The sequence below is a fragment of the Aulonocara stuartgranti genome (genome assembly GCF_965226115.1).
Source record: "Aulonocara stuartgranti genome assembly, chromosome: 2".
Taxonomy (NCBI): domain Eukaryota; kingdom Metazoa; phylum Chordata; class Actinopteri; order Cichliformes; family Cichlidae; genus Aulonocara; species Aulonocara stuartgranti.
The window spans coordinates 11,181,116-11,196,288 of NC_138940.1; the positions used below are offsets into that span (position 1 = coordinate 11,181,116).

Genomic DNA, 15,173 nt, shown 5'->3' on the forward strand with positions numbered 1-15,173 from the left:
AGAACAAATGCAAGATTCCAAATGACAGCAGGCAAGGCACTGCTTTAAAAAGACACGAGGACAACATTTAATCTTATTACTGTAGATTTGTTCAACCAGACATTTTCCCCCATCAGCTCTTTCCACCTATACACATTTATAAGAAAAGGTTGTCTGTGCATGACAAGTGACTAAACATGGAGGCAGTGTTTTTACTGTTGCATAACATTTATACAAGTTCGTTAACATCAGACCCAGGGACTGTGAGGCTGTTATTCACTGTCATTTACTGCACACCTGAAGTAAAAGTGAGTTTTAAACCTCAGTCTGGAGCACTTTTCATTCAAGGTGTTAACTCTAAATGACATTAAATGGTCCTGGCTCCAGAATTCATGGTCAGCCTCTGAGCTTTCACCATGACCCAGAAATCAAGCATATGGGACACCTGTACCTATCACCCAAGTGTGCCAGTGAAGAATGGAGGGATGGAGTGAGTCAAATGAGGGTTGAACCAAAGTAAAATAAACACTCTGAAATATACTTGCTATCTTTGACCGCTAGATGTCAGTGTGACACAGTAATCAAACCCCTCCCGGACCTCTGAGGGGCTCACCGGTGATCTGATGGCCCTAAAGAGGGTAGAAAAAAGTCCTGAGATGTTAAAGGAAGAACAAATGTTCCAGACGTTTCCTGTGTCATTTGTGTTACCGATGAAGAGTTCTTTCTTCCCACTTCTTCACTTAGATGGATTTCATAAACTAACTGGAGGCGTGTTCGGTTAAATCGCAGTTAGAATTGTTGCTGTGCGTCGAGGTTTCAGCCCAGCGTTGCTGACCGAGCAGCACTGCGATCGTGGGAAACCTCAGCAAAAAAAAACCTGATGACACTAAACAGATCTGTCTGCATATAACCATCTGCAGGCCTCAGACGCAGTTTTTAGCATAGTAAATGCTAAAAACTGCAAACTACACATTAAATTACAGCCTGTAAGTTAATGTGTAGTTTGCTTTGTTGGAGCGTGCTTTATATGTTTGACTGATTAAATAAAAAATAAAATAAAATCCTTCATGGGTAACAATCCTGACCACCAGGGGGAGCTGCAGATTAACAAATCCGAACCCAAACCAGGAGTCCCTTTCTGTACAGTGAGCATGCTCTGACTGCACCCATAGTTCACTCTAACATCTCTCTAATCATCTCTTTCCTGCTCACACATCCTCCTGTACAGCACCTGTACGCCATCCGATGGAGACTCTTTTCCACATAGCCATGAAAGTGCTGACTTTATAGGTGAGCAGACCCAGAAAAAGGCTCTGATGGATGACAGGTGCTCTGCAGTGGGGCAGGTAGAAACTTAAAAAAAAGCGAAACCCAGCAAATCTCACTCAATATCATGGGGTTCAAGCCTAACTGCAAAGAATAACCGAAGATCTTTGTCTTTACACAGAACAACGTTACACGATGATTCCTGAAGTTCTTATCAGAGTCTGACAAATACAAGCAGTGTGACTCAGGTTTGAAGTCAGACGCGATGTGTTTCTGTAAGACAGTGTCAGCCTTATTCCAACAGCCTGATGGTATTTACAACACTGAATTCACACCAGGCTCAGCTGCAAGGCTTACAGTAGAGGCTCTATGTTAGCCTCAGATCTCTGTGTACAGGCTTAGAGAGCAGTTCACTGACTTTAAATTTGTTCGGAGCCAGCCAAAAGGAAAGGACAAAGAATAAAAGATCTAAGAATCTCTCAAAACCCATCAGAGAACCAGTCAGTGCCTTCCTGGTTATTTTCCAGGAAACAGCTTCTGTAGTTGGTGAGTTTTATCGTGAACATAACCTGTTCCAGAGCAGGTTAGGCCTGCAGCATTAGTTACTATTGCGATGTACCACCTTTGAAACACTGAAAACCAGGATTAAGATGACATTAAACTGAGATTAAACCAGGATTGAACCAGGATGGTGCTTCACCTGCACTGAAGCTCACAGTTTTACTTTGAAAGGATAACTCTCATGGTTTTTCATCAGTTATTCACAATTCTTCTCATTTACCATTTTCCCAACTGAGTCTGTCCTCACACAGAGATGTGGTTCGTTCTGTTTCATGTCTGTTTTCCAGACATGAATGAGTATAAAAGGTTTACAGTTCTCCGTGATATCGGGATGTGTTTACATCTCTGTGGCTGGGGATCCAACCTGCTTTCACCTGTTCCTGGTCGTAGCAGCTCAGTTGTCTTTTAGCACACCTTCAGCTCCAGATTAAACCTTTTTGCATACTAAAAAAACCACAAAAAACAGCAAATGAAACATTTCTGCTTCACAGAGAAAATAATCAACCTGATATCGACTCTGGTCTCAGACTATCAAGTTTTTTTATTGGACATTTGGTTCACGTTCTGAACAAACTTGTGTTCTTTGTTGTATTTCTACGTTCTCATCCTCCTGCTGCCTTTGTCTCCCTTCTTTCCTCTTCCTTGTGTGCCTCCTGTGCCTTGTTTTGGTCAAAACCCATGCTTTTGGGGTTCAAAAATGAGCCATTAATAAGGAAAAACAGGCCTAACCCTCACAATTTTCCTCACTAACTAATGCTTTTATTGTGAAGTAATCTGCACCTGTGACCAAACATCCACCTGTAACACCTCAGTGATTGATGAGGCTTGCGTCTGTCGTTCCCATAATAAGCTGAATGGACGTCTGATAAATGCACGCAGCACAAAAAGTATAGACACACCCCTCAGCAGGCTTCCTGAAGCCGACCAATCAGAAGAAAGTGGGCTTGGATGGAGTTTCAGTGTGTGTCTGAGTAATGGCTGTGGCTGTCGGAGCGTTAGGATGCACTGTTATAAACAGCTTGAATCTGCTTGTGTTTTTTTGCGTATAAATTCTGCTGCATGCTGAGTTTCCTCTCTGCCCCCAGCTCAGCGTTATGAAGCCCCGGTGCAGCTGAATCAATACGCAGGGCAGCGTGCTCAGTGAGATAATAAGTGAACTCGGAGAGAGAGGTCAGGGCTCTGAGATGTCCTTGTGGGGAGTACTTTTGTCTTTTCTGTCAGGTGAGAATCTTTTCTGGATTTCATTTTGTTTTAATCGATAAAATTTCATCCAGAAGGATGCTCTGACCATACTCTGCACTGAGCATCAGTTTAATTCTAGCTTTACTTCTTCTGTTGTGTTTGTTGTAACCTCTGCTGCCCTCTCTGCCCGGTCTGTCTTGAAACAGAGATCTTAAAGCTTTAATGGGGAGATGATTGTTTTGTGAGGAGCTGTGTGACCGGGCCGCTGGGCTTCATCTGTTTATACTGAGGTTTCTACCGTCGCACTGCGGCGAGCTTTGACTCAAGAGAGAAGGGTAATGTTTCAGCCATGTTTGCTGGGAACTTTAACTTCAGAAATATGTTGGCTGGAAATGAAAAAGACCATCAGCTGATGGTTGCTGCAGGCTTGCTTGTTGTTCCTAGAGTATTTCAAAGTAGAATGGGAGGCAGAGCCTTCAGTTTTCAGGCCCCTCTTCTATAGAACCAGCTCCCAGTTTGGATTCAGGAGACAGACACTATCTCTAATTTTAAGATTAGGTTTCAAACTTTCCTTTTTGCTAAAGCATATAGTTAGGGCTGGATCAGGTGACCCTGAACCAAAGTTATGACTGTTGGCTAAAACTAAATGTGAAAAAACATTTTAGTTACCTAAAACAGGGACGTCAAACCCTTTGACCATACATGGGCCACTAAATAAAACCTCACTTTCTGTCACTGTGAAGAAGTTTAACTACTTAATTTAATTTAACGAGATCCACATCTTAAAAAGAAGCCAATTTCAACAACATGTCTCAGTTTTTCCAGCACGACTGTTTCCCTTTAATTTTATAAAAAAGAAATGTGTAAAATTTCTAGAGAAAATTCTAGCAGCTCATTGCCCAGACTGTCCTCTAATTATAACACAGAAAGTTTCTGTTAATTCACACAAAATTCTTTTTTTTTTGGAACAATAAAAAAAAAAAGTTCTAATTAGCAGTGAAAAAACTGGAATTTTCATTTTATTAAAATAAATAAATAAAAATCTATTACTGAACAGCTTCAGTGTGGCTGTTGGACACCCCTGAACTGAAAAACAAATAAAAACTGGACTTTTAATAAAATCGAATATAAATGAAATGATTTTGTGAACTTTGAAAACAAAACGGAGGAAACATCCTGAGTAATAATGTTATTTCAGCTTGCCTTGATGGACGTCCCTAATGAAAAAAACAAAACACAATCATAATAAATAAATAAATAAAATGAAAAGAAGCATTTTCGAATGATCAAAACTATACTGAGACAAAAAAAAATCCATTCTGGAAACTCAATGAAACTGAATAAAAGACAAAAAGTCCAAATGAAATAAAATAAAACCTACATTAACTCTCTAACGCTCTTCAGTAAAGCTGCTAACGGCTCCGTGATGCATGAGGATTTGTTTTTGTTTTTTTTAACTCAATTGATGATCATTTGTTTTGTGTTGGGCTGTTTCCTGTTAACGGAGAGTTCTTCCTCCCCGCCGTTGCCAAGCCCTTGCTCACAGGTCACTGCCGGAGTCATTTTCAGGGGCCTGAGGTCGTGCTTTAGTGAATAAAGCTGAACTCTGAGCCTCTCCCCGGGACGCCGGCGCTTTGAAGTAACGCCGGGTGGAAACTCCCTTTCAATCCGTTACATGAGTCATTACGTAAGACACGATGAAGCAACCCGACGTGTTTACGATGATTCTGCCTGTGAGGAAACCACCGGAATAACTCCGAGCTCCGGAGAAATTCAGACCTCTGACTCCCTCTCTCTCCTCACGTCTCTCTACCTGGTTGTCTCCTCCCCCTGTCTCCCTCCCTCCCTCTCTCTCCCTCTCCTCAGTCTCTCCGCTGCTGCTCAAACAGCAACAGCTCCGCCCGTCTCTCCGTCTCTGTGGCTCTCTCCGTCTACCTGTCTCCGCCTGCCTCCCCCTTTCCCTCCATCCACGCGCTGCCCTGCTCCCCCCTCTCGGTGCGGACATGCTCCCGGGGCTCCGGAGATGAGGCTCCGAAATGTCTCCTTCCTGACGGTCTTGTTGTTCGGGCTGTGCGGGCTGGTCTCCCTGTCCTGGTACACCGCCTTCAGCAGCTCCAGAGGTAAGAGCCGGTGTGTCCCGGTGTGCGCATCTGCGTGTGTGCGCGCGTGCACGTGTGTGTTGATGACGTGTTTGTTTAGGGGGAGAGAGAGTGGAGGGGAGGCGGGGGGTCGTTTGGTTTTGGATGTTGCAGGAAAAAAACGCATGATGGTGTGCTGATGCGAGGCTGGAGGTGCAGGGAGCGCTCGGTTTGAGACGCATCACGTGCCAGCTGCAAGAGGAGAGGGTCCACGAGAGGGGAGGGCCGGGAGGGGGGGGATTTTGTTGCAGAAAGCGTGAGGGCAATGAGGGGAGCGCTTGTGCCTCCCCGCCAAGCAGGGGAGTCCGGGTCCAGGATGAAATGATGGTGGGTGTGTGTGTGGGGGGGGGCTTTTTCATTAGGAGAGGCAGAAGGGGGCGCTCGGTTTGCTATAAGAAGACGGGGGCGGGGCGTGAATAATGTTTCAGAGACTGTTTGATTTTGTTGTACTTTCAATTTTGAAAAATGTGAAGGCGACCTATAGGATCTAAGGGGGCGCTTGGTTTGTGATGTGCCACGTGCCAGAGGTAGAAAAAGAGGGGAGAGTAGAAGGGGTAGGTTTGATTTTTGTTGCAACCCCTCTCTGTGTTTCAGAGAGGATGCTTTGCAGGTGAAGGAAACTCCAGAGCATAAGGAAAGGAGCGCTTGGTTTCCTATGCACCACATGCCAGCTCAGGTTGGAGATGGAGGAAAAGAGGGGGTTTGTTTCATTCAGGTTACATGGGGTGCATGCATACACCACATACAGGTGTAGTAGGGCACTGCGGGAGAGGTTGGTTTGATTTAGTTTCAGCTTTATCTTTCCTGAACGTCGAGGTTAAAGGAAGAGATAATGAAGGGAGCGCTTGATTGATTGATTTATCCCTCAGCTGAGAGATGAGCTTCCAGGTGGAGGACAGTGGAGGGTTGGTTTGAGTTGATTACAGCTTCACTTTGTGCTTTTAGATAAGGGAAGTGTTTGATTTCAGACACATGACACACCAGATTAAGTACAGTTGGGAACAGGAGAACAACAGTTGAAGCTCCTGCTTCCGTGGTATATAGGAGAGCGCTTGATTTGTGAGGTCACACCGCAATCTCAGAGCTTCAGACTGAGGAGGAAGAGCGTGCTGGATGCTGGAAAGGAGCACTTGCACCATGTACCAGCTCAGGTTGGAGGAAAAAAGGGGTTTATTTCATTGAGAGGAGGAGTTGGTTTGATTTATTTACAGGTCTGTCTCCAGTTCGAGTAAACCTTAAAGCTTTTGCATGCAAGAGGAACGGGTAAAGAAGGGAGCACTTGATTCTTTTTTTAGGCTCCTGGAACCCCTGAACTGGATAAGTGGAAGTAAATGGATGGTTGGATGGATGGGTGGGGTTCCAGATGGAGGACAGTGGGCTTGGTTTGATTTTGTTTCAGCCCCGCCTTGCACTTTGTGGAAAACAACTACTCACACCTGCCATCTGACAGCTTCAGAATGAGGAAGAACAGAGCTTTGGATGCTGGAAAGGAGCGCTTGTTTTCTATCTGATGTGGAAATGAGAGGTGGGGTTGGTTTGATTTAGTTGTGGTTACACTGATGCTGTGTTTATTTGTGCAGGAGCAGAAAAATGTGACGATGATGATGAAAGTTTGGACTGAAAGTCTGCCAGAGTCGAGCCTCAAGTTAAAAGAGCGCTTAGTTTGTTGTCCATTATGTGCTAGAAGAGAGAAAGAGAGAGTGAAAGGTGGGTGGTGGTAGGTGAAGTGGAAGTACAGCTGGTTCAGAGGTCAGAGGAAGGAGCGCTGTGAGCTGAGGTGATGGCATGTTTGTGAGGAGGTGCGTTTGGTTTATACTGGGGGTGAGTAGACTGATCTAGGGGTTTGTTAAAAAAAAAAAGGGACAAAAACAAAGCGGAGATTAACACACACACGCAGGCCTGGTGTGTGTGTGTGTGTGTGTGTGTGTGTGCACGTAGTTATTAACCTGTGGGTGTTTGCTCCCAGGAGCTCTGCAGGCTCAGCTGTCAGCTGCAGCTGTGGGTCCACAGGAGCGCTTGGATCGAAACTCCCTCCAGCCTGCAAGAGGGGTGGAGTTTGAGATCAGTATCTGCTGTGAAAGGAGTGCTCAGTTTGCGATTGGTCTCACATGATCTTTTCTCTGGCGTGAGACCCTCTTTGGTAAAAGGGGGCGCTTGGTTTGCGATACAGTGCAGCAGCTTTCCAAACAGCTGGAAGCTCAGCATCTGTACGCTTGCTTTTTATCACGGCGCACACTGGTGGGTGGGCGTGAGACTAAGGGAAGCAGTCGTAGTTTTGCTCGTCATGGATCGTCTGCTTTCGTGAACACCACGGGTGTTCTCCTTGTTATTTCTGTTTTAGCTCATAAGCACGGTGTGGTGATAGGACGCTGGTGCAGAACTTGGCATCTGGTCAGAAGTTAGAACCACAGCTGGACGGATTCGTGCAAAATGAAAGAGCTCACACTGGATTGATGCAAGGATAGTGATGGTTACACCCTCGTCCAGTATAGACAATGTTTGTCGTATCACAAGACATAAAGTCGTCTACAAACTCGTCCACATCAGGACTTTTGGAGGAAACAACAACTTTAATCTCAACATGAACAATCAGCAGACATATCTGGTGATTTAAACAGCTGATAGTCAGTCAAAGAGGCCACGGCCCTAATACCGCAAACTTACTATAAATGAAAAACGTGAGTTATAAAATAGATTCTCACCTGTGCAGGTGTTATGAAGGATTCAATTATCTACAGAGACCAACCAGTCTGTGTGTCAGGCTGTAAACATGTTTATTTTTGCACATTCTGCACCACATCTCTGTGCGTTCATCATTTGTTTGAAGCCAGCTCACCTCCTGCAACCACTTTTCCGAGAATACGCGCTTCTTTTGCGGTTCGGACTCCTTCTGACATTTCTTTGGAGGAACACCAAAGTAATTGCTTAAAGGAGCTTACTTCTTCGACATCTTTAAGAGTTCTAAACAAATGTCTGTCCTCCTCCAGAAAATCTTATGTATGCAAACGTGCGTTGCAACTGCTTATCCGGTGCGCGTCTTTTATTTTGACAGCGAATGCACACCTGCGGACCACTTATGTGCACCCCTGGATACATCAGTCCGGACAGTCACGCTGAACAAAGCTTACGACCTTCAGAAGACTGAGTGCCAACTCATTATGAGCACATTTGCAGTAAATGTATGAAAATGATTATAACCACTTATTTTAGTAAAAGAAATCAAACATTTTCAATGCTAACCATGGGGACTGACTCACTGCTGGAGCCTCCGGTGGACAGTAGAGGAACTGCAGCTTTTGGTTCCTTCACTTTGCACTTCGTGTAAACATCAGTTTTTGGTGTTTCTGTGTCTGACGTGGACAGTTTGCAGTTAGTGGGGCCTTAAGCAGAATTTGATGCGGTGCCTCCACCCCCAGCTAAACCCACCACCTTTATCCCGCCTTTCGTTCCTGTTTCCTTTCAGCCTCAGAGGGATTTTAAATTCTTCTCTAAGTGTTTGCAGTCAGCTGACAAGCACTGACAGTGAGCGTGACCTCGGCTCCGACAGCCGCTGACGCCTCGGGCCGGCTGAGAAAACACGGAGCGATCCTTTAAATGTGCGCAGCTGCGCTTTCATGTACTTTCACTTTGATTTGAATTGAGGAGAAGAGTGTGTGTGTGTTTGTTTATGTGTGCGTGTATGTGACACTTGTAGTATCAGAGAGTCAGACATGTTCAGATCCGTCCGTTCGGCTTCAACGTCTCTGATCTGTTTCAGTTTTTTCCCTGAATCTGAACAAACACACACACACACACACACACACACACACACACACACACACACACACACACACACACACACACGCACGCACGCACTGGGTATTCAAACCCTGTGGGAACATCTAACTGACATGATGCTTTCCCTAACCCCTTACCCTAAACCTAACCATAACCAAATGTCACCCTGTCACTAAAACCACATTTTGAGTCTCAAAAATGCCTTGAAACTTGTAGGGACCAAAATCCTGGTCCCCACAAGTATAGTAAACTTCCAGTTTTTGGTCCCCACAAAGATATCAATACACGCTCACACAAACACACATACACATGGTTTGAACCACTGACACACTTCACTCTGACACACAACACACATCTTCTTCTTCTTCTGGACTTATTTTAGTTGCACTAAAAAATATTTTAGATTGGTTTATTTTCTTTTTTATCTTTAGTAATATTTTTAAACGTTGACGTGTTTGGCATGAATTAAATGTGCGTATAGTTTCACTTTCTTGCCTTGCTGTTAATAACTGAGTGATCAGGTTTGAATGTCACAACTGTGTCATCGTTGAATTTATGGACCTTCAGGAGCTTTAGCTCTCCAAACAAAATCATCTCAAACATAAAATTCATTCACACTCTCTTCAGCGATGTTCTATTGTGGCACATTTTCCATATTTTCCATATTTTTCAGATTTTAGTAATATATTTAAATTTCGATGAAGAAAATATGTGATTTTTTTTAAATTAGATTTGGTTCATTTTATATATTTTTTTCATGCTGTGAATGTTTTTGACCTACATTTTTAGATTTAGATATTTTGGGGAAATTTCACAGATTTTTCAGATGAGTTATTTATTTATTTTGGTAAATAATGAACAACTTTTAGACATTTTTTTCCTTTCCTTTTCTTTTCTTTTCTTTTCTTTTCTTTCCTTTTTTTTTTTTTTTATTTGGGGAAAATTTTACTGATACGTTTCATAAATTTTATATTTTTTTATAAACCTTTTGTCATATTACATTATTTCGTATGTTATTTACAACACTTTGGGAAAATCTTACAAACATTTTATAATATATCTATATATATATATATATATATATATATATATATATATATATATATATATATTCTGTATATATACACATTTTACTGTTTTGATGCCAAAACCTTGATTAGACCTGAATTTCCGATGAATCACACATTGCTGTGACTCATCCATCCTTCTGATGTGACACCTCCACACGCATGCGCACACACACACACACACACACACACACACACACACACACACACACACACACACACACACACACACACACACACACATCTCCATCCTTTCCAAATGAAGGCATGTTTTTGCTGCAGAGTGGAGATTGATTCACACACTGATGGCAGTTAACCATTGTGTGTGTGTGTGTGTTGTAGCACTCAGGGTAAATTAGTCCAGTCAGTGGAGCTGCAGAAAGAGGGTGCAACTCCTTGTTGTTAGTCTGCACTATACGAAGAAACTTAGCGGCCCGCTCTTCGTTCTCCAAACAGTGATCGATGATTGTACGGGTTTTCCTCACTAGGTTCGGGGTGGAGAGTAACTTGCACTCCAAGCGGTAGCCTCGGAACGCTTCCGAGGCGTCCTCAACTATGTCGGATAACGATTCGTAGCACTCGGCTATGTCGTGCCTGTACGCTTCGAGTTTCTCTAGGCTCATGTTCGCGATCCAAGCTTAGCCTTAGAAAGCTTGTGATGACTACTCGTTCCTGGTCGGCTACTGTGTCTCAGCTGGCTACTTATCTCAATCGGCTACTCGTGCGACGGCTGTATAAGGCTGATGCCGTCTACTAGCCGCTGGTATATCTGGATTATGGAGCAGCTTGTGTGTAAATCCCAGTCGGTCGCTGTAGCCAGGTCGGCTGGGTAATGTAGCCAGGTCGGCTGGGCCAGGTCGGCCGGGTAATGTAGCCTGGTCGGCCGGATAATGTAGCCGGGTCGGCTGAATAATGTGGCTGGGTAGGCTGAATAATGTGGCTGGGTAGGCTGAATAATGTGGCTGAATAATGTGGCTGGGTAGGCTGCATAATGTATCCAGGTCGGCTGACTAAGTCGGCCGGTGCCGTAGGTCGGCCACCTTGTTATTTTGGAGTAGGAGTGGGGGCTTTAGGTGTAACATATAGTGCTTTAGGTGTAACATATAGTGGTTATATGTATAATAAATAACATATCACACTGAGCAAAGTGATCGTGTTCGTTTATTATTTTTCATTGTTTCAAATACACACAAAGAGCAAAGAGCATTGTAACATGGCAACAAACATACACAGTTTCACAGCGGTACAATGATCCACGTGTGTTGAATACATAACATGGCCTACAAACGAATGTCATTTCTTGTCAAAATATTTCAACAGTGTACCTTTGCTATTGCTCACACGGGTACGTTTCGCGGCGGGCTCGCCATGATCAGAATGTGTTGCGAGGGGTGGTCGGTCAGAGCAAGGTTGCAGTGTTTGGCTGACATCGATTGTTTTTGCCAGCGACTCTAAATATTTGATCATGACGCTACTTTGAGGACCAGGGCACGGTTTTTCTTTTCTGCGCACGGCTGACATAGTGGCCACGGTGTCACAGGGGCAATCGGCGTTTGTAGTTACACCCTCGACCCGGCTCACATAGCAACGATGTGTCCACAAAAGTCCACGCTGTCCTCTAGAACACCGTCGGACTCTACGGGTGCCACTGGGTCTTCCGCAGGGCGATGTAAATCCACAGCAGCATGGTCGATGTACTCGTCTTCGATGTACTCGTCTTCTGTAGGGGTACTCGTCTTCTGTAGGGGCGCTCGTTCTTCGGCGTTTAATCTCTGGAGACTTACACGCACTGGACCCGTCGTCCGTGCTTGAGCTCAGTCTTGGGCGTTTAATCTTTGGAGACTTGCACTTGCTCTCGGGATTACTGGCGTCCGAATCCGAATGAAAAGAAGGTGACTTTCTCCGACGCTTGCCTGGACCTTTCGCTCGATCGCCCTTGTGCTGCTTCTTCCTGCTGGTTGTTGTCTTACGGCTTAAGCGATCAATCGGCGTTTCCTTTACCTTTCTAGGTGGTGACTTTGTAGGAGACTTTGCGGGCGACTTGCTAGTGAACTTTGCACTTGTCGTCGGTCGATCGTCACCATCAGTGTCATCTTCATCGCCGTGGTGTTTCATAACACAAGTGCGTCGTCGTTTTTCTATTCTCGCCGGGGCGGGTTCCTCCTCCTCCTCGGAGTCAGAGGAAAATAACGCGCCTTTATGCACACCAGAGTGTTCGGGGATGTCGTGGTCCGACTCAGCGTCAGAGTCGTCAGCGCGACGGCGGCGGTCAATTCGACCGAAGGCTATCTGTTTCACAGGGCCGCAAGCGTCAGAGTCACTCTCTACGATGCTGTAATCGTCCTCGCTCCTGTCGTCAATGAAGTCGTCCTCCAAGTCGTATTGATCTAGACGCTTGTCATCATCGTATCTGCCCGACAATTCATCCTTGTCATACTCCTCCGTGGCCAGCAACTCTTCGCCTTGGGCCGCTGTGTAATCGTACTCCCCTTCTTCTTCGTCCTGGCCAGATTCCTCATCGGCGTCATCCTCGCAGCTCATTGCTTCCTGGCAAAGCAATTCTTCTCTGTCAGCGTTGGAGCGGGACGTTTTGTTGGCTCTCCTTTTCTTGCACTGATCACGGTCCACCAGCGTGGTCTTTGTTGCGAGTGTACGCGCAAAAGCTCGTTTGCCTTTTCTTGCCTCGGATGAAATTGTGGCCTTTGTTGCGGGTGCACGCGTGAAAGCTCGTTTGATTTTGCTTATCCAGTTTTTGGTCGATATGGCGCCCAAGCGGTCGATCAGAGCCAAACTCAGTTTATCTTGTAAACCGTGGGCGTTCAGCTGTTCTACCACGATGGGATTGCTAGACACCCATTGTTCCAACACCGAACTGTATTTCTCGTGCAGCAGCGTTTTCTCCAAGCCGAGAACTCTGCACACAGCTTCTCGTCTTGTGTTATCTGCGTACAACCAAGCTGCGCTTTGTAATAGAGTCCCTATGTTTCTGACCCACGTGCCCAAAGGGGGGTTGTCAGGCACGATCATAGAAAAGCACCAGGGTTTTTGGGACGGTGATACCGGTCCGGTTGCGACGTCGCGTCTCGACGCTTTTTCTGACCTAGGCGAGGCAGATCCGACTGAGACGTTCGACGCTTTGCGGTTGGAGTTACCGTCGTCCGGCGGCGTGTTGCTGTTGTCGTCGTTGTCGTCGTCGATATCGTCGGCGGTCTTGGTGTTCTTCTTCAGCTTGTTCATTTTGTTGTGGTACACCCTCAGGTTGTGGAAGAGCACTTTCATGTTGCTATAATCTCTGCCTCTAGCAGTGTCTTTCGGAGCCGGTGTGTCTTTTATCAGCTGTTGCCACTTCTTAAAGGTGTCGTTTATGTTGTGGGTGCCCAAGTTCCTGAACAGGTCTCTCGTTGCATGCCTTTGCGCTTTGTTGATGACACCGCTGTTCGATGCTCTAATCCGCCTGTCGATGCTGGCCAGGGCGCGCCAGTCTTCCTTGAACTGTTGCTGCAGTAAAGCAATGTTGTTCCTATGAATCTGCGCGCGATACGCGCCGTCTTCGTTGTACCACTCGTAGGCTCGAACGTACTGATTGGCTTTTTGCGTATTACACAATAACAGCTCTGCAACAGCAAACGCATTGGGCACCCTGTCGTCCATTAGCTTGATGCCCAGATCCACTATCTCGCACATTATCGGATCTTCGATCGCGCAGGCCACGTGTTTTGGGGTGTAGTTACACCAGTTGCTGGTGGGAGGGCTCACCCGTTTTAGGAACGCGGTAAGCGCAGGATTGGTTATGTCCTGATGCAACTCGGGTCCGGCCAGGAAAGTCTCTCTACCGCTGAGCTCGTTTAGCAGTGTGTAGCAACACTGCAGCAGCTCTCCGCTACCTTTTACGCAGGAGTGTTTCAAGGCCCTGCAAAAGCGTGCGGTGGTAGATATGTATAACGTTCGCTTGTCCTTCTGCTGGTCGCGCAACGAAACCACCGGTGTCATGTTACCTCGCTTACGGCTCACCACGCGTGCCGTGCGTCTGAAGTACACAGTTTTGGCCACGCCGGCGTGACACGTGAATCTCGACAGATCGCATATCACGTCCACGTCCGAGAAACAGTCCACGCTTCCCGGTCGTTTACTGACTTGCAGGTCAGCTGACTCAGTGTCCAGTACACAACACATGGGTTCCACATCAGCAATGGTGTCTCCGGTTTCCCCACACGTCTGCGTAGCAGACGTTCTGTCATTGTCCTCTCCGCTGCGTAACAACTGCATCGGTTGTATGTGCTTGAACGATGGAGTGAGAGCATCCGGATGAGTGGGGACTTCTAGAGACATGTCCCAGAACTCATATCTATCGCCCGTTATGTCCTTTAACAGGTTTAAGCTTTGGACACCCGGCACGATTAGGACCTGCTGCATGAAATAAGCAGCGCTCCCGCTCATCAAATTCACCGTGTACGTGCCCAACATCGATCTGGGCTTGTCACAGAACCGTAGCTCTAACTCCTTGTCCGTTTGGGACCACATTGTCACGACCGGTATGACAACGCGGTCCTCTGCGACGGACTTCAACGCTGTAGAGGGTATGTAAAAGAGGGTGTAGTTTTTCAAAGCCAACATTAGCTGTTTCATACCGGCCCTGTCTTCGGTTGACATACATTCTAAGCCATCGGCTCGCAAGTCCATAATATCCATCAAAGCAGTCAAAAGCGACTTGGAAGGGTTTTGTTTGAAACGGCCGATGTCTTCGATCACCATGTCTCTGACGATTTTCCGTGTCGTCTTGTGTTGAAACGCTTTGCTTTTCTCGGATAACATAGACTCTTTCACTGTCATGGCTTCGGCTACCTGGTCGAATAAACCAACGGTGTCGGTGCATGTGAACGCCCGACTGTCCTTTTGTTCATCTGAGTACCAGGCAGGCTTGTCGGTCACCACGAACTGCATATTCGTCCCGTGTGTGAGTGCTCTGATGTACAAGGGAAAGCAATGCCCCTGCTTTATGTTCTCGCTCCAACCGAGATGTTTCCAATTGCTGTGTGGGATAAGCTCTCTCCTTATCTTCAACTCTTGTGAAATGTCTCTGAGTCACGACAAAACACTCCACACGGTGACGTGAAATGCCTGTCCGACCCGCAGCTCCAACGTCCCCGACCTGCAGCTCCAACGTTCCCGACCTGCAGTTCCAACGTTCCCGACCTGTAGTTCC

The 15,173-nt window shown here is 46.0% G+C and overlaps 1 protein-coding gene across 1 annotated transcript in view; it reads left to right on the forward strand.

Annotated features, from left to right (window-relative positions):
- The first annotated feature begins 3,953 nt into the window (after positions 1-3,953).
- Positions 3,954-15,173, forward strand: part of mgat4b (alpha-1,3-mannosyl-glycoprotein 4-beta-N-acetylglucosaminyltransferase B) — a 120,246-nt gene continuing 109,026 nt past the window's right edge. Inside the window, exon 1 of the mRNA XM_082551237.1 lies at positions 3,954-5,108. Within this exon, the coding sequence (XP_082407363.1) occupies positions 4,664-5,108 (445 nt within the window). The 5' untranslated portion in view covers positions 3,954-4,663. The remainder of the gene's footprint in view (positions 5,109-15,173) is intronic.